This window comes from Centropristis striata, chromosome 15 (assembly GCF_030273125.1).
Source record: "Centropristis striata isolate RG_2023a ecotype Rhode Island chromosome 15, C.striata_1.0, whole genome shotgun sequence".
Lineage (NCBI taxonomy): Eukaryota > Metazoa > Chordata > Actinopteri > Perciformes > Serranidae > Centropristis > Centropristis striata.
Window position 1 is genome coordinate 24,937,129 of NC_081531.1, and position 22,072 is coordinate 24,959,200.

General features: G+C 37.0%; 1 protein-coding gene across 1 annotated transcript in view; it reads right to left on the reverse strand.

The window, feature by feature from the left end:
- Positions 1–9,867: 9,867 nt before the first annotated feature.
- LOC131986162 (myotonin-protein kinase) overlaps positions 9,868–22,072 on the reverse strand; it is a 33,833-nt gene continuing 21,628 nt past the window's right edge. Inside the window, exons 9-16 of the mRNA XM_059350986.1 lie at positions 21,679–21,758; positions 21,476–21,572; positions 18,605–18,768; positions 16,819–16,916; positions 13,255–13,316; positions 13,128–13,145; positions 12,916–12,990; positions 9,868–12,238 (exon numbers count right to left, since the gene is read on the reverse strand). Of these exons, the coding sequence (XP_059206969.1) occupies positions 12,113–12,238; positions 12,916–12,990; positions 13,128–13,145; positions 13,255–13,316; positions 16,819–16,916; positions 18,605–18,768; positions 21,476–21,572; positions 21,679–21,758 (720 nt within the window). The 3' untranslated portion in view covers positions 9,868–12,112. The remainder of the gene's footprint in view (positions 12,239–12,915; positions 12,991–13,127; positions 13,146–13,254; positions 13,317–16,818; positions 16,917–18,604; positions 18,769–21,475; positions 21,573–21,678; positions 21,759–22,072) is intronic.

Consider the following 22,072-nt stretch of genomic DNA (forward strand, 5'->3'; position numbering starts at 1 on the left):
ACTCAAACCTGCCATTCTTCTCTCTCTGTTCTCCTGGACTCTTTCTCATACGGAGCCAGTTCCAAGCGATCCCAGCTCTTCATGTGGCCTGCTAACAGAGCAGACACACAGAGACCTTCAATTAATGGCAGAGAACACAAGGGCCTTAAGATGATCTGTTAGTTACACTGTTAGCCTTTGCTATATATTTTTTTACAATAAAATACTGGAAAATGCCCAATAACCCTACCATAGAACATCTCTACATTTAGTTACTGTAATTTGCACAGCATTATGCACTGTAAAAAAAAGTCTGTAGATTTTACGGTTAAAAACTGCTAAACCATGACAGTAAAAAACCGTAAAATAATAAATGAGTTAATTCAGTTTCAGTAACAGTGAAACACTGTAAATCTATATACCAGCCAAAACAGTGTTGTTGTTTCTTTAATAAATTACTCCACTGTAAAATACACTGGTACTGTGTTTGTAACAAAAGACACGAAATTGCTAAAAAAAAGAAAAGAGGGGATTTTAAATAAATTAAATAAAACCCACAAAATTACTGAAAAAGGATGTAAAATGAATGAAAAAAGACACAAAATTCCCCCCAAAAATGTACAGTTAAAAAAAAAAACATTACTCCACTGTAAAATACACTGGCACCATGCTTGTAACAAAAACAAGGGGACGCCAACAGACTGAACAAACTGATCAGGAAGGCAGAGTCTGTTGTTGGCTCCAAGCTTGTCACCCTGGAGGAGGTGGTGGAGGACAGGATGCTGGCAAAACTGCTGGCTGTCATGGACAATCCCTCCCACCCCCTCCACAAAACACTGGACAAGCTAAAGAGCAGCTTCAGCAACAGACTCATTATTATTATTACTATTACTATTATTATATATTTATATATTATATCATGTTATTTTATTTATTTTTATTTTTTATTGTTACTATTTATTATTACATTTACATTATTTATATACCGTCTAGTCACTATAGTATTGTTGCCATCATATCATCGGTATAATTACCATCATCTTGCCAACCTACCAACTGATCTTCTTTTTTTTTGCTTCTTAAGTGTCCTTGTTCTATTCTGTGTTCTTTTCTATTGTTGTTTTTATTTATGCTACCTCAGTATTTTATTCTACTGTATTTTATTGTACTTGAATTCCGGACTGCTGTGACAACCAAATTTCGCTTCGGGAATGAATAAAGTAATCTATCTATCTATCTATCTATCTATCTATCTATCTATCTATCTATCTATCTATCTATCTATCTATCTATCTATCTATCTATCTATCTATCTATCTATCTATCTATCTATCTATCTATCTATCTATCTATCTATCTATCTATCTATCTATCTATCTAAACTAAATTACGTTAGCTAACATATAAAGTTAACCTGGAGGTTTCCAATGCTAGTTACCTTGTTAAAATAGTTACATTACCATCTGAGCTGTATTGTTAAATAGACTTTAACTCTATGGAGTCTTGGGCTATTTTGTTGGTTTTTGACTATTTTTCATTCTGCCTGTATATGCAACTTAAATAATGATCACCATGCCATTCTGGTATCATCTTTTTCAGCACAACCTCACCTGATTATTATTTTGTCATTTTGACTTACTGGATCAATATTTTGAAACACATAAAAACACATAAACACACACACACACACACACACACACACACACACACACAAAATACAAAAAACACACATAAAAAAACAAAAACATACACAAAATTACTAAAAACTAAAATAAACACACAAAAAGCAGTTTTTATTTATTTATTTATTTTACAAAAAACACACAAAAACACACCAAAAAATTACAAAAAAAACACACATAAAAAAACATTTTTTTCTAAAAACACACACAAAAACCCCCCACTAAACACAAAAGATTGCATTAAAAATGTTGAAACGCACACTGCAAAATTAGAAAAATCTAAGTAAAAGTAAAATCATGTTACACTTGGTTGTGGTGACTTTTACTTTTGCTGAAAAAGAGTTGACGCACTAAATAAGACATGGAAACTTCTGAAAAAGCCAAAACTTGAGAGGGAAGCTGACAGCAGGGTTAAAACTCTGGTGTAGTGTGAACTTTATAATATTAAGTCTAAAATAAACAAATCTTTGCATAGAGTTGTTAAACACTTTTAAACACACTTATGACAATCAATTTGAAAATGTTTATTCACTGAAATTCACTGTTTTTCTCAGTTTTATCCTTTGCATAGTTACTGCAGTTAGGCTTTGTAGGGCAGTACATGCACGTCATGTTCCAACATTTGTTACCTACCGTTGTTCTGATGCTGGCAGAGGCGGTATTGGCGCTGGTGATGCAAATCATCTTGTGGGTCACAGCAGGCTCAATTTATATCCAAAAACGCTCTATCCCAAAATGCTGGCGAAGACTGAGAACTTCCAACTGCTGTTGAAGCTCCCTAATCTGGTGACGTAGAGCTTTGTTCTTGTCGACCAAATTATTACTGTGTTGCCGGAAATGTAAGGTTAAATCAGAGAGCTAATTGGAGTCAGGAGTTACAAAAACCTGGGGTACGTGGTGTAGAGCTACTTTGGCTTATAAAAAAAACACTTTTTTGAGTTTGCTATTCACAAGAAGCATCTACTGATGCTGGGTCAAATAGACTTCAATATGTAATTTGAATGACAAATTCTGATTGACAATAATAAATACTTAAAGGTTGTGACCATTTGAATTTCAACCCCTTGAGCAGTTAAGTTCTTCGGAAAATTAGATGTTAAGATTTTGACATTTAAAAATGGCGGAGTGAATCTGTCTGCATTTACCAACAATTTAAGTGGAGTTGAGACTGAATAACATCAAAGGCAGATTGCAGGAATTCAAGGGTTAGTACCGCTAAAGGGGATGGGCAGTGATAAATGTACCAGCTGCATACAAATGGAATGCAGTATTTGTTTAGATTTTTCCATATTTTTTGGATTCCAGCATTTAAAGTCACTGTCCCGGATTTAAGAGGCGCTGGCTGTGTAGTGGGGTGGGGCATAAAATTATCAGCAAAGTAGTGATGACATACAGATGTCACTACATTCATTTGTATGTACGCTGCAAAAAAAGGGGTGATAAAAACACTAAATCTGAGGGAAATGATCTTGCTGCATGGACAGATAATTTCACTTGACAAGATTTCTTAAATTAAGATATAATAAGCATGTTGAACGCCTAAAAAAGAAATTAACTCTTAAAACAAGATAAATAATTTCTAAATCTAAGTTTTTTTTTTATCTTGGTAAGAACCAAATAATTTGCAGTGCACCGCTGCAGTGATAATGCTGTGTCAGAGGAGAGGGGAGGGGAAGGAGGGGGAATTGTTTTTTCCAGCAGTAACTTCAGTGAGCACCAACAACCACCAGAAGGCACAATTGAGCAGTCTCTCTCTCTCTCTCTCTCTCTCTCTCTCTCTCTCTCTCTCTCTCTCTCTCTCTCTCTCTCTATTAACTCTATTGAGCAGGGCTGGACTGGGACAAAAAATCAGCTCTGGCATTTTTGCCCCGACCGGCCCATCACAACTGATAACTCACCAAGTATCTTAGTGCATACCTAACCATGTAGATATCTGAACTATATCACTCCACACTACACTACATTTATGCTACATAAGATGGCCCTCATCCTAGAGTGTCAAAACACAGGAAGTCAGAATGGATAAGTTTCACTTTTTAATATAAATGCAATAACATGCAGCACAACAAAGCATGATAATAGGCCTGCAGGGGGGGAAATGGGTGGGCAAATTAGCCTGCAGAGACAGAAATGTCCTTCTAGCAAATTTAACACTGTCACACTAATATCATAATTTTCACGTCCAACTGCTCGTCTGTTTATCACCTCCAGATCTATCAACAACTGATCAAGCTAGCACAGACAACAGCAAATCAGCTTCAAACACTAACAGAACTGACCAACATGAAATTATGACAATGAGGCACTAGAATGTTAAACTGGTAAAAACAGCTAGCCTAGCATGTTAAACTGGTTACAACAGCTAGCCTAGCCAATTAAGTCATTGAGTTAAAGTCCATAACTGTTTTCATTTATGGCACAGCAGAAACTGTGCTCTTGCCCCCTGGCTGTATGGAGTAAGACCGCTGTCAAAAAGATGTGTCCATGTTATAAGCATTCGTATTTGTAATGATAAACATTTGTGTGTAAATAAAAAAGTTGTACCCAAAATTCTGCTGTCACACACATGAGTCTGATAAATTATTAGGGTTAGGATTGTTTTTATGTGAGTATGAATCTAAAAGCTGTGAGTGCAAAGTCTTGTGAATACAACTCTAATTTCTACGACTACGAGTCTTCACTGTGAACACGAATTCAAGTTTGTGGGTACGAGTCGAAAAACTGTTGAAATGACGTCACAGGCAGGTCACAGGCAGGTCACAGGGGAAAGCAATCGAACCCCGAAAAATGCGCCGAAGGATGGCTGACAACATGGACACCGTCGGGGAAGCATCATCACCATCATCACAGGTAAAGTAAATAACACATCCAACATTTATTTATTTTTATTTAGTTGTTTATTTCATGAAATTGTACTGTTTTAAATAATATGAAGTTTATGGACGTTAAGACATTCTGCTTTAGCTTACAAGCTAACGACCGGAGAATCAAACGAGGGAACGCACCTACGCCGCTCCGCTGCTGTAAAAGTGGAGAAATTTGCCTCAATATCGCTAACAAACGCAGGGAGAGGACAGTGTCTTGTGATTTAATCATTAAATCATCAATCATATTGAATCAAGCTACTGGTCCCTGTAAACAACAAGTTTGATGCATTAGGCTAAATGCCACTGTTAACATAGTCATTTACCAACATACAGTACTCTATCCCACATAGGCTGGACAGACATAAAAAATAATTTTGTATTTTTAGCAAAATAATATATGCCAATCATTAGCATGCAAGTTAATACAACAAATATCAATTATTAAATTATTAATTAATATTACTAGTCTGAACCCATGCAAACCACACTTGTGTGTCTGATCTCAGATATACACGTATATAATAAATAAATTCTGGATTGATAGTAAACTGCTGTCAGGACTCTGACTAATTCTATTGTTTGGTTACACAAGCAGTAACTGACATGTGGTTAGCTTGTAAGCTAAAGCAGAATGTCTTAACGTCCATAAACTTCATATTATTTAAAACAGTACAATTTCATGAAATAAACAACTAAATAAAAATAAATAAATGTTGGATGTGTTATTTACTTTACCTGTGATGATGATGATGATGCTTCCCCGACGGTGTCCATATTGTCAGCCATCCTTCGGCGCATTTTTCGGGGTTCGATTGCTTTCCCCTGTGACCTGCCTGTGACCTGCCTGTGACGTCATTTCAACAGTTTTTCGACTCGTACCCACAAACTTGAATTCGTGTTCACAGTGAAGACTCGTAGTCGTAGAAATTAGAGTTGTATTCACAAGACTTTGCACTCACAGCTTTTAGATTCATACTCACATAAAAACAATCCTAACCCTAATAATTTATCAGACTCATGTGTGTGACAGCAGAATTTTGGGTACAACTTTTTTATTTACACACAAATGTTTATCATTACAAATACGAATGCTTATAACATGGACACATCTTTTTGACAGCGGTCTTACTCCATATGGCTGCGCGTGCACCTGTTACTGTTTGTAAACAAGACACAGTCTATACATGAAACATTGATGATGTAGCAAGCAAACTACACTGTGTTCAAAAAGTTAGCAAGCTAACAAAATAAAGTCATTAACCTGACTTCATGATATTTGAGCCAGGCAGAGAAATATGGATTGCTTCTTTGCATTGCCCACTCCAGCCTGTCAAAAGCCTTTTCAGCGTCAAGTGACAGTATCGCGCATGGAGCCTTTAATTGTTGAGTTTCATGAATTACGTGTATTAAGCGTCGGATATTATCTGCTGCTAGACGCCCTTTCATGAAGCCAGTCTGATCTTTATGAATTAGTTTGTCCATGTATTTCTCCAAACGTAACGCCAGCACCTTAGAATACAGCTTCTTGTCTGAGTCAATTAACAAAATCGGTCTGTAATTGGAGCAATCAGTCTTGTCTTTCCCTTTTTTGGGGATTAGCAAAATTAAGGCGGCGTTAGTGTGGGCAGGGAAGGAGCCTTTGTCAACTGCTGATCGGATGGACCCCAACAAAACTGGCCCCAAAATATCCCAGAAGTCTAGCAAGAGCTCTGGCGGTATGCCGTCTGGCCCCTGTGATTTCCTAAGCGCAGTCTCCAGTTCCTTTATGGATATGGGACGCCCCAGATCTATTCCTTCCTGCTATCCTAACGTGGGTAGATCTAGACTGCTTAGAAATTGTTTACATTTCTCTGAGTCAAAAGTAAGTGTTGATTTATACAACTCCTTGTAAAAAGAATGGAACGCAACATTTATCTCATTTGGGTCAGATGTAAATATATTATTAGCCATCTTAATGGTATCAATTGATGCTCTGGATTCACTTTGCTTAAGCTTCAGCGCCAATAGCCTACTCGGTTTGCTTCCATTAAAATAATAGCCCTGCCTGACTCTGTGCATGATGAACTCCGCTCGCCTCCTCAACAGGTCATTAAGCTCCACCCTGACTCCCCTCAGTTCATTTTCCACTGATTTAGCGTATTTACCCTTTAACTGCTTCTCCAGAACATGACACTTTCTTTCTGACTCGCAGATCCTGCGGCTCCTCTCTTTTTTGAGGTGAGATGCATAAGAGGATGTAAAGTCCCTAATAAAACCCTTGGTGGCCATCCATATATACGAGGCATCGTCCACTGTGTCTATATTGTTGGCTATGAATTCTGTAATCCTTTTCCTAAAATCTGCTACGAATACCTCATCCTGCAGAAGCGTTGTATGAAAGCGCCATCTAGGTGTTTTATTAACTCTGTGACTGAGATCTATCGTCATCAACAGCGGGTTATGGTCAGATAGTGTCGCCGGCAGCACCTGTATCAGATCTACGCCCGTTTTCAGACTAGAGGAGAGCAGAAAGTAGTCTGTTCTGGAATGTGATTTATGATACGCGGAAAAGCATGTATAGTTTCTAATGCCCTGGTTCTGAACGCGCCACGTATCGACTAGGTTAATATTCTCTATCATCGCGTTAAGAGCAGCTGATGCCGATTGCTGGGTGTGGGAAACCGACAGGGTGGATCTGTCTAAATTGAGGTCGCACACTGCATTCATATCCCCTCCCACAATCAGCTCATAATCTAATAAGGACAGTAACTGCTTGGTAAGTTCAGGGAAAAAGAGAGGGTCAAAAACTGCTGGTGCATATACGGATACAAAGGCTACTTTCTTCCCATATATGGATGTACAGAAATATGCAATGCGACCTGATGTCCTTTCACTGATCTTTTCCACCTCTAAGGCCAAGCTCCTTTTAGTCAAGATGACAGTTCCCCTAGAGTTAGAACTCCCACAGTCTGAAGCTACGACTTTATATTGCTTATTTTGAAAGCGTGATACATCCTCTGTCCTCAGGTGTGTTTCTTGAATAAATGCTACATCCACATTTTTACGACGGAGTAAGTCTAAGCATTTCACTCTTTTAACTCTTGCATTCAGACCCCGGACATTATAGCTTAACATAGATAGCCTAACCATTATCGAAATTAGTACCTATTGCTTCAGGTGTGACACTAAAAGTTCTATTGTAAGAGTCATGGCCGAGATATCCACCCTATTTTGTCCATTTTTGAATCCTTTCCATCCTGCCTGTATACACCACTTAAAACATGAAACCATGGAAACGGCAAATAGCCACCTTCTCCAGACCTTTGACGTGACTGGTGGTTCCTTTTGGATGATTGGATGAGGATTGGTAGATTGTAATGTCAAACTCTTAGTTAATGGCTTACTGGTTGTATAATAAGGCCATGCAGAACAAGGCATGAATAACTACTTAATAAATAAAATAATTAATGACTAATTAAGAGCCAATATTTCACTTATTTGCTTGCTAATAAGCAACTAATTAATGTTGAATATGTGTTCCCTAATATTAAGTGTTACCGGATATCCTTATTCAACCATGCAAGAACATGCACTTACATGCTATGGTGCATGTTCATTTGATTGTGATGTGCTGATAATATACAATCTGATACTTTGAATGTCCTACACTTTAAAAGTGCATCACAAACGCTCTGTGGTGCTGCAACTCCAATGTGCTTCTAATACTAACTTCTAACTTACTTCTAACTTCCAGGAACTGGCTCTCTGCGTTTTTTCCATTGCTGTGTAAAATAAAAAAAGGTCCATTGGAGTTGTTTATGTGTGTGTGTGTGTGTGTGTGTGTGTGTGTGTGTGTGTGTGTGTGTGTGAATATGTATGTACATGGATATACATACAGTACAGGCCAAAAGTTTGGACACACATTCTCATTCAATGCGTTTCCTTTATTTTCATGACTATTTACATTGTAGATTCATCAAAACTATTAATGAACACATGTGGAATTATGTACTTTACAAAAAAGTGTGAAATAACTGAAAACATGTCTTATATTCTAGTAAGCAAAGGGTGGTTACTTTGAGGAATCTAAAATACAAGACATGTTTTCAGTTATTTCACACTTTTTGTTAAGAACATAATTCCATATGTGTTTATTCATAGTTTTGATGCCTTCAGTGAGAATCTACAATGTAAATAGTCATGAAAATAAAGAAAACGCATTGAATGAGAAGGTGTGTGTCCAAACTTTTGGCCTGTACTGTATACAAGTAAAAACAGAAAATAAATACATATATGTTAATGTTATGTGTTATAATTGTAATCATTATAATGGAATTATTACTAATATAACATACATGGGATGATTCAATGTTTTATATATACATTATTTAATATAACTACCTTGTGTGTGTAGGCCTATAGCTATTGCTCTACCTATCTGATTAATGTTTTTTTATGAATGTCCATGGTTAAAATTATTCTTGAGTATGCAGGAATATAAATACAACTCTGAGGTTTATAACAAACCAAACCGTTTGAAAATCGGTTTAAAATGAATTTAAATGCAACATGCACCGTAGACTGATAGTTATCAGTGGGCCAGCTGCCTGTGGCAAGATGGCCGCTGTGTGAGGACATCGGTCTCCATTGGCTAAAAGCGCACATGAGCCATCTAGTGTTTATATATGTAACTATGTGTGCAACTACTGTACATGTACTACAGTATATCTGTTCAGTCAGCATTCAAACACTCTATTGTCTCCAGCTATCAAAAACAGTGCCTACAACCCCCCTTTTTTTCCCACCACAGCACCACTGCAGAATAGTGTGCAAATGAATGTAGTAACATCTGTATTGGTGTTACAATCAGGGCTGTAGCTACAGCCAAGGAAACACATTTGGTCATGTCACCAATATTGGTCAGGGATAACTTTTTTTATGTGGAAAAGTTCACATTTTACAATTACACATACATTTTTCATGATGAGCATCTGGGAACTTTCAACTGGCTTTAGTACTTCATTTTAGTAGCACAGGCCTATTTACTATACACCTGCATGAAGAGGATGGGCTGTTATTAGTCAGCTAGTAGCCATTCTTCTGTCAATGAGTCAGTCATTGTGAAGCATGACTAAAAGAGCTGATGCCAATACTACCATACAGAGTCTAACTGCAGTAACTCCATTTTTGTTCAAAATTGAGTTATAACTAAAAATGAACTCCTTGATGTCTATTTTATCTTGTGACAAAGTTTTAGATTTCAATTTTGCTTTATTTCAGAAAAATAATGACATAAAAAAGCAGTAATTGCACTTACCACGGTCTGCTTTGGATATATATATATATATATATATATATATATATAGATAGATAGATAGATAGATAGATAGATAGATAGATAGATAGATAGATAGATAGATAGACAGACTAATTTAAGCAAAAATAAAATAAATTATATGTTTATTTGAAAGGGAAATTATTATCTAGATAGTGATGAAGTAAAAAAAGAGATAAAATGATATTAAGACTAAAATATAACATTTCTTTTTAATATTAAGTCTAAAATATGCAAATCTTTTAATAGAGTTGTTAAACACTTTTAAATACACTTATAACAAAATCAATTTGAAATTGTTCATTTCTTGAAAACAAAATTTTGCATACCTCTGTACTTTAAGACAGTCAATGTTTCAATCCTACAAACAAATGACAGAACAATATTGCTGTTACAGCACTCTATTAGAACCTTTTACAGGAAAAACAGGAGTGCAGTAACTAAATTTTTGGGGTCAAAGGTCAAATAAATCATCATGAGTTTTGAGCATAAAAATGACATCATCATTACATGTAGAAATAAGTGTCATATCACTTACCTACCTATAACCCATTTGACTGGCTAGTTAAAACACGTTAAAACAACTTTATAGCAGTTTTTCTCAGTTTTACCCTTTGCGTAGTTACTGCAGTTAGACTTTGTAGGGCAGAATAAGCTTATATAAACGTGCCTAAGCTATGTCTAGGTTTCATATCAGATTAAACCCAACTGCCACTCTCCTTCTTCAGATATGTTTGCTTTATTTATGTAGCAAAGCTTATGGCCTAAATTAAAATACACATGGTCATTATTAGTAACGTTTAAATAATAAACGAGACACAGCAAAAACACAAGAACAAACAGATATATGAAACTCTCTGTGTCACTCAAACATAGGGTTGCCAACTCCCCAAAAAATAAATAAGGGACACCTTATTGACCTTATTGGTGATTCCCTTCATCCACCCTGGCGTGGTGAAATTTTTTAGCCCCTTTTTTTGTGATTGAAATGATTTTTTAACAAATTGACCTGAACCTGAATTGAATTAGTTGCATATTTTTGTGTAACATGAATACATGGAAAACAAATTATTATCCAGCAATTAACTTGAATAAAAAATAACAATTATGCCCTGTTCTTCTAAGATGTAGTGGAGTTTGCTGATGACAATTTGATTGATTCCTTTTGCTGGCTTTTAAAATGCAGCATGTATGCAATTGAATGGCCATTTTGGAAGATTTTGGCATTCTTAATTCCAAATTGGTTCAGTAAAAAGGCATGAAATTCATGTCATGAACACATGGGGACCTGGTCTTCAACAATGCACTGGAGTTTGCTGATAACAATTGGATGTACTCATTTTATTGGAGCAGCATGAATACAACAAATGGCTTTTTTGGACTCATGCAGCTGACAAACAGGCTACTGTAAGTGCAATGTAATTGTGCACTAGAATTTAAAGTGCAGATGGCGTGACCGCAGTACTGGAAGCATGTTGTTTCAGATCAGTCAGTCCACCATGGGCTACAGAAAAAGAGCGCCGGCACACCGTGCAGTGGCTTTATAAATGTTATCACGCACTTTTTCCCACCCAGGTGTTTCCTTTTTCCCATTCCTCAGTATTTTTGCATCCTTTTCTGTTTTTTCTCGGAGCAGTACTAGTCGCATTGCTGTCGGCGTCTGTGTCACCTGCGCATGCTGCTTTGTTGTCTTCTGCTATCTTCTCCTCGACCAATGGGATGAGCATATTCTGTATCATCATACTCGGCCTGGGAACACGTTTACCGTAAGTTTACATATAAAGTGCCCTGTTCAATTCATTTTTTTTTGCCATTACTGACTATTTTTTGACTCTCACAGTAATACGGGACAAAGTGCGCCCATTTTCACCTCAATACGGGACGGGTGCTTTTGTTTCTAAATATGGGACGATTCTGTTTTTCAAGGGACGGTTGGCAACCCTACTCAAACATCATTACCACACAAAGGAGTGTTTTTCTCAGTGTTCTCTGAAATCAGTGCATCTCTATTGTGTCAAATAAGCAGGTATGTCGGCGGATGCCATCATCGTTTCTCCCTCCTTTGTCCCACAGCAGTCTGACCTGCCATCTTCATCGTGTCAGTATGAAGACGTCATCTAAGACAGAAACGACCCCTCAGCAGCTCTTATTACAAGCTTTCAGTCCTGCTTACCATTTGTCTTGGAAAAGTTAAACGGACGTTAAGGATCGTTGCTGGCAATCAGAGTAGCAGTGCAGGAAGTCAGTCTTGTTCTAGTGACAGAAGTGTTTCAGGAGAGCTCAGTGAAACAGTTTCTCTCCCAGACTTGGAGCTCCCCCCCTTCGGCACACACCAGTAAGTAGGACTCACTTTTCACCTGTGGGAGGCGAACCTGGAGGACAAATGATTTTATTATCTATATATCTATATCTATATATTATGGCAAGCCATTCAGGAAATTATTATATATATGGATTCAAAACCTGAGAATATATATACTGTATATATTGAAACCTGAGAATATATATTAAAAGTCTGAGAATACATATTGAAGGTTTTAACCGAAGGTTTTAATATATATTCTTAGATTTTTAATATATATTCTCAGATTTTTACTATATATTCTCAGGTTTCTATATTTATTCTAAGGTTTCAATAGACATTCTCAGACTTTTAATATATATTTTCAGGTTTCAATATATGTATATATATATATATATATATATATATATATATATATATATTCTCAGGTTTTGAATCCATATATATAATAATTTCCTGGACGGCTTGCCATATATATATATATATATATATATATATATATATATATGTAATTTGGGGGGAATAAAGTATATCTATCTATCTATCTATCTATCTATCTATCTATCTATCTATCTATATATATATAAATATATTCCTCTTTACTTATAGGGTATTTCTATTGTGGTCTTTCTACTCCCACTTCAGAAAATTAAACAACTGAATACTTTTGCCTCTAATTACAAGACATATTAGTGGCATAAACATGTTCAAATTGCATATAGCAGTTGAATAGTAAATGACAGATTAGTGTTTGAGTATTTTGGTCCGTACCCTGTGGAACAGGAGCATGTGGCGGTGGACAGGAATCACCAGTGGGTAATGGCAGACTGGGGGCAGTCTCTCCCTCTGTAACACAAGCAAGTCAACCCAGTGAAAAGAAATCCCTTGTGTAGGAACATTAATAGAGATGTGGCCCTTGAATAACAGCTTAGACAGCAGTACAAATCTCATGTCACACAGATAAACCGGCTTTTGCTACTTACGCAACAACTGCAGAGCTCCTGCAAATTAATTACAGAATCAAACACGTAATATGATGTTTTTTAGTATTTTTGTTGTCCATTTCAGGCAGAGAAAGAGAATATGAAAGTGGATTAAAGAAAGGCTTACATCCCCTTGTGCGTCCACACAGTGGGCACGCAGAGCAAGAGATGCTGGGCAGATACTCAGTGCTGTGATTGGAGGAGAGAGAGGAACATCAGCACTGCTGCAGACATTCAGCCTTTGGGTGCATTGCTGGTCAGCCACATTTACAGTAAAACAAAGACACTTTACAGAACAAAAACAGTACACGGTGCAAGGGTGAATGGAGGGAGAGAAAAAGTGATGGAGAAAGCAGTGACTGGAGTGAAATAGGCCATTGACTGATTATTACACATGAGGAGTGATTAATGCTTTTTATTAGGGCCTGGACTTTAACGTGTTAATTAAGATTAATTAATTACACAAAAATCAACGCGTTAAAACATTTTTGTACTGTGCTCATTTTAATCGCACTTATTTTTGCACCGCGTAACGTTTCTCACTGGACTAGTTTCAGGCGGACCGATTATACTGGAGCACCAACTAGCGTTGATGAGTTCAGACAACAACAAACCACAGTGAACATGAAGGAAGAAGCTGATGAGACGCTTTGGTTGGCCCCGTGGATGATGGGACATTTTGTTACAAAAAACCAACGGATGGAAGCGTCGATAAGAGCATGGTTGTGTTGCTATGCAACAAGGAATTCACATATCACTGCAGCACATCCAGCCTCAAGTATCACCTCAATGCAAAACATATAGCAGCTAGCGGCTAGTGTGGTAGCTAGCGTGGATTGTGTTTTACTTAAAAAACCAAAGTATTATAGTTTACAGAAGGTCTACCTACCTATAGGCTACCTGCATTTCTGAAATGTACTATATTTCTAAATATGCTAATGCTACACTTAATGACAAAAATTGCACTGGTCTGTTGGACTTGAACAAAAATAAACAATATTTTTGTTGCTTAAGCTTATGTATTCAGTCATTATTCAATGGTATACTAAAAATCCATGTGAAAAAATTACTTCTCACTGTTCTCAGGTCAAATATTTTCTATGCGATTAAAATGCGATTAATTTCGATTAATTAATTACAAAGCCTCTAATTAATTCGATTTTTTTTTTAATCGAGTCCCGGCCCTACTTATAATTCATAACACCAACATCAATCAGGTGAGCAGCAGGAAGAGCCTCATCACTGCTTCTTTAAAAACCTAATAATACCGTATGGATGTGTGAAGAGATACTTCCATGTTCCTACATACCAGGCTATTCTTAGAGTGTGTGTTTATCACCATGCTCTGACTGAGGCCTTATTAATATAAACACATTCTGCCAGGACTGTGCAACTCATACTGGCCCTCATTTATCAAACGAGCGTAGAAACGAGCGCAGATCTGAGCGTATATTTCGTCTTACGACAGGGTTCACATGTGATTTATCAAACGATCGTATCTCTCCAATCACAGCGTGAGAATGATCGGCTGTTGATAAATGTGGCGGACCCACATTCATTTCTCATGTTATCTCATGCTGGCTATGTGTTTCTTTGCTCTGTCTTTTTAAATCAATTCATTTTATGATTGAATAGTCAAAATATTCCTTAAATATATATTTTTTTATTACAACCGATCATTACATCCATTTTTCCTTTCATACTTTATGAAGAAAAATAGTTTTTGTATTATTTCATCAATTTAACACACATGGGTCAAAAATGACTCATTCATCCAAATTTTATTTAAAATGAAATGACCTAATACTAATACTAATACGAATAATAGTAATCTGTTTCAAATAGTTTCTTTAGCAGTAAGAGGGGCCAAACACAACAAAAAAAAAGTCAAAATAAAAATAAAAAGTCCACATTTTGTTATGTTACAGCCTTATTCCAAAATTCATTCAATTCATTTTGCCTTAAACTTATACACACAATACCCCATAATGAAATTTTTGACCCATGTTGTGCATTAGAAGCGTAGTGATACAAAAAGGTTTTTTTTTTCAAAAATTCAGAAATGAAAACAAAAAATGAGGATGTATGATGATCAAAAACAGGTTGATTGAGGAAAACCTGCAATACTGAATGATGAAATTAATTTATTGCAAAGATAAAGAAAATAAAAATTCAGTCGGGTCACTTAAGACCCATGTTGTGCATCAAAGGGTTAAATATCATGCCCTAATATATATATAATATTTATATATAATATATACCTGATTCAGAAGGCTTGCCTCCAGAGTTTACCATACTAAAGGATGCAATACGGCCAAAAAGAGGATTTTCCCCCCCTAAAGTCAGCTTTATTGGCAAAGTGCACCGTTACAAATAACAACAGGAGGAAATAGACATTTACAGAAATACGCAGCGACGGAGGTTTATGAAATAAAAGTACTTATAGTTATAAACTCAAACAAGTTCAGTGAATATTTTACATTTGGAGCACAGACTTAGACGTTTTCACAGCTTTTTGGTTGAAGGAGGTAAACAATGTTTTAAAGTAAGTTTAAATCCCAAAAGAAGAGGAATTTTTCAGAGTCAGAAAGTGAAACGCTGACGTCCAACAGCTGCAACACAACAAACTGGTTTTGTTTGGCAGCATAAAAAGTGAAAAGGAAGGAAATCAGTGGTGCTGTCAGCAGAGTAGCAGTGGAGCATTCAACTCCCGGTGAGGTTGGAATATTTCATTTAAACATTATGATATATAAAGCCTAATAATCTATATAATATCCAAATATTATTATCATGATGACGCTCCGGTGTCCAGCAGGATAATAATAATAATAATAACAATAATAATAATAATAATAATAATAACGGTAAATAGCAGAAGACAACAACATTTAATATAACAGCTAGTATTCTGATTAAAGAATTTCACGGTCGCAGGGTGTATTTATTTTAAATCAGTTTTTTAGTGATAAATAATATCGCCTTTACATTCTTTGCTTTGTCACCATTACAAATAAAACACCTCAGAGTTTTATCAGCTCCAGGCATCGATACAATAGTCTAAGATCAATTCTCTGACTTAGACGTGTGGACTTCACGCTGACTCAAACCTGCGTACATGAGCTGAGAGCAGACTGAGATCTGATCGTACCCTCCCCTCACGTCCAGATTGGTATATGCTGAGCCTTGTAGAAATGATCATACGCCCACTTTACGCTCACTTTCTGTCGTACGCTCCTTTGATAAATGAGGGCTAATGCCTGGAACCCCCATTTCGGTTTGTTATTAAGATACTTCAGGCTGTAAAGTAGTAATTGACTTGTGTGAATGGCTGTGTGATGATGTAACATTACTGAAATACTTAGCATTCTAAAAACACTTTTAGAATTTTTGTGTGAATATATATATTTTTTAAAAGAAAACTCACAGGTCCACCTCTTGGCCTGGGCCTTAATGTTCCATTACTTTACAGCAATATCTCGATTGATATTTTGTAGTTTTTAGATAATAAAAAAAAATTGTGTTGCAATAGTAAAATGATTCTATGTCATTGCATTAATGTGGTCTTCACTTTGACAAAACAATAATGATTCCTATGGTGTCATGGGATAACTGCATACAACACAAAGTGAAAAAAGAACAGAAGATAAAGAGATGAGTGTGTAATGAGGAAGCAGAGGTGTTGGTCTCTTGCCTGTCTCCTTCGGAGACTTCCAGTCCTGCATTTCCCCCTTCAGCCTTTCCATTTCTTTTTCCAGCTCACAATACCTCCTCTCTGCATCTTTTAACTGTCTGGTGGATAGGACAAAGAAGGAAACATGATGAGTTTCACAAGTTGGATAGTATCTTAATTTTGTTATGTAAGACATAAGACATGCTGCTTAATGTGTCAATTGCTGTTGATTTAGAACACAAAGAACATAATTTGAATACGAGCAGTCCTGAGCGGACTTTTGTCAGGACTTTTTTAGTCCCTGTAGAGAGCAGGGTCTTTTTTCTCCCCTAAAAACAGTCTGGTTACTGATTGGATAGAACACTAAGCAGGATGTGACGTAGTACTCTACAAGACAACAACACACACCATTTCTAAAAGCCGGCGAAGCAGTGTTCCCAACTTAGCGACTTTGTTGCTGAATTTATCGACTTTTCAGACCCCCTTAGCGACTGTTTTTCAAGAAAGCGACTGGAGACAAATCCAGCGACTTTTTCGGGTGTTATTGGAGACTTTTGGAGACTCGTTCTTACTCTTCTTAACGAGCCACGGAGCCGGCAAAAAAAAAAGTGATTTGTATCATGGCCGAATTGAAGACCAAAACGAAGGACATTTCCACTATAATTTTATTTAGTTTTATAACCTCACAATACAGTTTCAGTTAGTTATCGTTTTTTTAAAAACTCGTTTTTATTTTTATTTTAGTTAACGAAATTGTTTTCTAATTCTAATTTTCGTTAACATCGCGTTTGACAACTGTACAGTATTTAAGATAATCTGCAAATATAAAATAAAAAAAAATAAAAAATAAAAAAATTTTAATAAAAAAAATATAACTTTTTTTGTTGTGGTAGAAATGATGTATTCTGTCCCCAACAAAAGACAATGAAAAAAGCCATCTATATTAAAACTGGTACTCAACATGGGCTGCTCCAACAAAAGAAGTCCCTGCATTGGTTAGGGCCTTGCGGTCTCTCATCTCAAACTCAATAAGCATTTTGAATGGGTTTTTGCTTAGATACCTGAAATAAGGTCTGTGGTAACAAAAGAAGAAGAAGAAAATTACTTTATTAATCTCACAATGGGGAAATTCAACCTCTGCATTTAACCCATCCTTTTTTACACACAAGTGAACACACCATTCAAGGTGCCTTGCTCAAGGGCACTTCAGTCCTAGAAGCTGGAGAGATGTTCACTTTTTGTTGTTTGGCATAAAAGGTTAAACATATGTCAAACAACACTTTTTGTTGTTTGACATAATACTCCTGCTTGTGACTTTTGAAGTTTTTACGTTTCCTTAAAAAGGCGTTTGCTAACAAGTTGCTAAGTGGCAAAGTTGTTTACTGAATCTAAACAGTGAAACAGCTTAGAAAAATAAAGGGGACACACCGGACAAAAGCACCAAATTTCTTCCACATGCTCTCTCACCATAAATTTCAAATTTTGGTTCGAGCCACTTCATCAAGATAGCGGATCCAAGATGGCCCCCATGTAAAGTCTATGAGAACCAATATATCTTCAAAGCCACTTAGGAAGTCAATCTTGGGGTCAAATATATACATTTTCTGGGTTGAGAATATCACTAGATAATTATTTGATCATATCTCAACAGTTTCCAAATACAAAAAATTTACTCCTGACTCTTCAGTGCAAAATGGAAGTATTAGAAAATAATAAAAAAATGTAATGCTGCAAATGTCAGTGGTGGAATGTAACTAAGTACATTTACTCAAGTACTTTACTTAAAGATATTAGTGTCAATCAATACCTCTGCAAGTCATCATTAAGTCTTGATATTTGGCCAGTCTTATCCTCCTCCCTGTCAGTGGTGGTTTGGCTGGATGCAGTAGGACCTTGCTCCAGAGTGAGCGGGAGCTCCAGCAATGCAGGCAGGTAGTCTGGGAGAGTGTCTGTGATCTGCCACTGCTTGCTCTGAATTCAAACCATTGCTAGATTAAGCCCAGCACCACAAGAAAAACACACTGAACAAACATTTGTAAAGATTATATGAAAATATGCAGCTGTCTAATAATGATTCATCCAGCCACATAGAAATTCCAGTTGGTCTATGACAGGACCCAGGAGGATCTAGGGTGGACCCCTGCTGTTATCCTCATGGGTCTTTGGCAGAAATCACATCTGATATGTAACACCCCAAAGCACCATGTGTGGAAAACAGTCGCAATGGTTTATTCATCCACCAGAAGAAACAGTAATTATGGAATGGTTTAATTTCTGCACATCAAAGCAACTGTTTTTGTAGTATGGGAGCATGATTTTTAACCATATCATTTGGTCATAAATATTAAGCTGAAGGGCTTACTATTATGAATAATTTAAAAGTAACAAGGAAGCTAAAGGAGACATGCCTTTAGTTACTGGTTATATCTTCTATTCTGTCCACAAAGCTCAGAGAGATGTGTTCAACATGGCTGCATGGAAATGTAAGTAATATGTGTGGGAAATTATTGATATGCAGTAGGAACTACGTGTACATGGTTCATCTAAGCAATATGTGCTGTAAGAGGATAATTAGATTTTTTTTCACAAAGAAATAAAAAATTACGTTTTCCAAATTTACAAAAAGGCGAAAAATAATTATGAATTTGTCAAAGACAGTATTACACAAAGTTTCCTCTCACAGATCACCTAAAAAATTGAGGTTGCTGTTTACAGTAATTCTTAAATTTGACCTGTTTGCCTTCTATATGTATATATGTACATTTTTAAGAAATCTCCCTCTCTGGTATTGTCTTTCTTCAACCTCGGCTCCTCTACCAGAAGCCTGGGAGTTTAAGGGTTATTTGCAGTATCTTCGCTGTTCTGAGGACTGCGTTCTTCTGGGCTGAGGCTTTTCATGTTGATACTAGAATACAGTGGTCCTGAAGTGCACACCACAACAGCAATTCACACAACATACCAGCAATTCACACAACACACCAGCAATTCACACAACACACCTGCAATTCACACAATATACCAGCAATTCACACAACACACCAGGAATTCACCACATCACGCCAGCAATTCACCACAACACACCAGCAATTCACCACAACACACCAGCAATTCACCACAACACACCAGCAATTCACACAACACACCAGCAATTCACACAATATACCAGCAATTCACACAACACACCAGCAATTCACACAACATACCAGGAATTCACCACAACACGCCAGCAATTCACCACAACACACCAGGAATTCACCACAACACACTAGGAATTCACCACAACACGCCAGCAATTCACCACAACACACCAGCAATTCACCACAACACACCAGTAATTCACACAACACACCAGGAATTCACCACAACAGACCAGGAATTCACACAACACACCAGCAATTAATCACAACACACCAGCAATTCACACAACACACCAACAATTCATCACAACACACCAGTAATTCACACAACACACCAGCAATTAATCACAACACACCAGCAATTCACACAACACACCAACAATTCATCACAACACACCAGTAATTCACTCAACACACCAGCAATTCACTCAACACACGAACCACTGGTTGTTGACATTTTACAAATTTTTGATTTAAATGTTTGATTAAAGGGGAGGGGTGTTACGGCCCCAGCCGTACAGTTTGCTGTGCGTGTGTGTCTGGGTGAATCTGTGCGCATGTGTGCATGCGTGTGTTTGCTCCCTCCTCTCAGGCTGCTGCTGGCGGAGGAGGATTGGAGCATCCGGCGGCCATGGGAGCCAATCAGATTCAACAATTTGGCGTCTGCAGGTTTCAAAAGGCTGGCTGGAGCTTCAGTCAGGGGCGGCTGGATGTGATGTGAACTGTCGCCTGAACCTTGGTCTGGGCTCGGCCTCTTTGTGACTAGTTGTTGTTGTTCTTTTGTCTTTGTGCAGCGTTAAACTAACCCTGAAAATTGTTATTATTTTTGTTAAACCTTTAGCCTGGAGGGTCCTTTGTTTGTAACATTATCCTGCTGCTATTTTCTTTTCTTATTAAAACACCTCTGTTAAAACCATTCCACCTAGTTTATGTTACCTCCTTTAACCTCTTTAAGAGCTGGTGGACGTAACAACCTGCATTTCATCACCTCGCATGCATGCACAAACCTCACCACTGATATACTGATTCACATAATTAAGATTATTTGTTTTGTTTTCATTTGAACAAATAAATATTATTTACTTATAAATTGAATACATGTGTGGTCTCCCTTGTTTTGTCGTGATCTATGAGCCGGTTCATGACAACCTAATAAAGTGTATTAAGAACTACTGTCCCTGCACAGACGAAGGTATTTTGTGTCACTGGACCGAGAGAGACTAAAGAACTGTGGGTGCCTTAAAGCCTCTAGACCCGATTCATCAGCCTGATTTCTGCCAGCCCTTTTTTTAGAACAAAACCTGCCATTGTATTTTGCTATGGATGACCCTGTCTGATGTACCTGTTCTGTGTGTATAATTATATGTTTTGTTTTTCACTGAAAAATCAATAAAAAGAAAGTTAAAAAAAAAAAAAGAACTACTGTCCCAATTCCAAAAAAAGTTGAAGTGGAGTGGTAATTTTAAGTGGCTGGATCGGTAAGGTAACTGGTGCAACCGGAAGTTGTGACATGGACAGAATTTAGGGTAATGATGTGTTACCTGTTTTGCTGGTGCGTTAAGACTCTCACAGTCCCTCAAACTTCGACGGTCAATCTGCATCATGATGTCTTCACTACGGTCCATGGCACCTGTCTGACTATAAAGAGAGAGATACCATTTCAACACTACCCAGGTGACTTCACATGAAGGTCAGTTACACTCATTCGATGCACATAAAGTGTTAACCATGAATTTAAGTTTACCAGGTAGCAGTGTAAGAGTATCCAACAAAAGCCAAGTGTACTCCTATTGGAGCTCTGTCAATGACGTCAGACAGCATCTCCTACAGAACACAACAAATAGAAATAACCACCAGCTGAGCTTATTTTGATGGAATTGCATTGAGCCACACTTTGAGCTAGCTTGATGGCACATCAGCCACATATTTTCATGATTGCTAGCTCTGTATGTATATGCATAACTTGAACAATCCATATAACATTATGAAACAATCCAGGGGTTGTTGTAACATGGAACCACTTGATTAGGTTTCAGCGACAAAACTAAGTGGTTAAGTTGAGGCAACCAAATAATATATTAACATGTGTAACATAGAATCTGACTAAAACGCAATGTGTTCATATCAAGGTTATAATA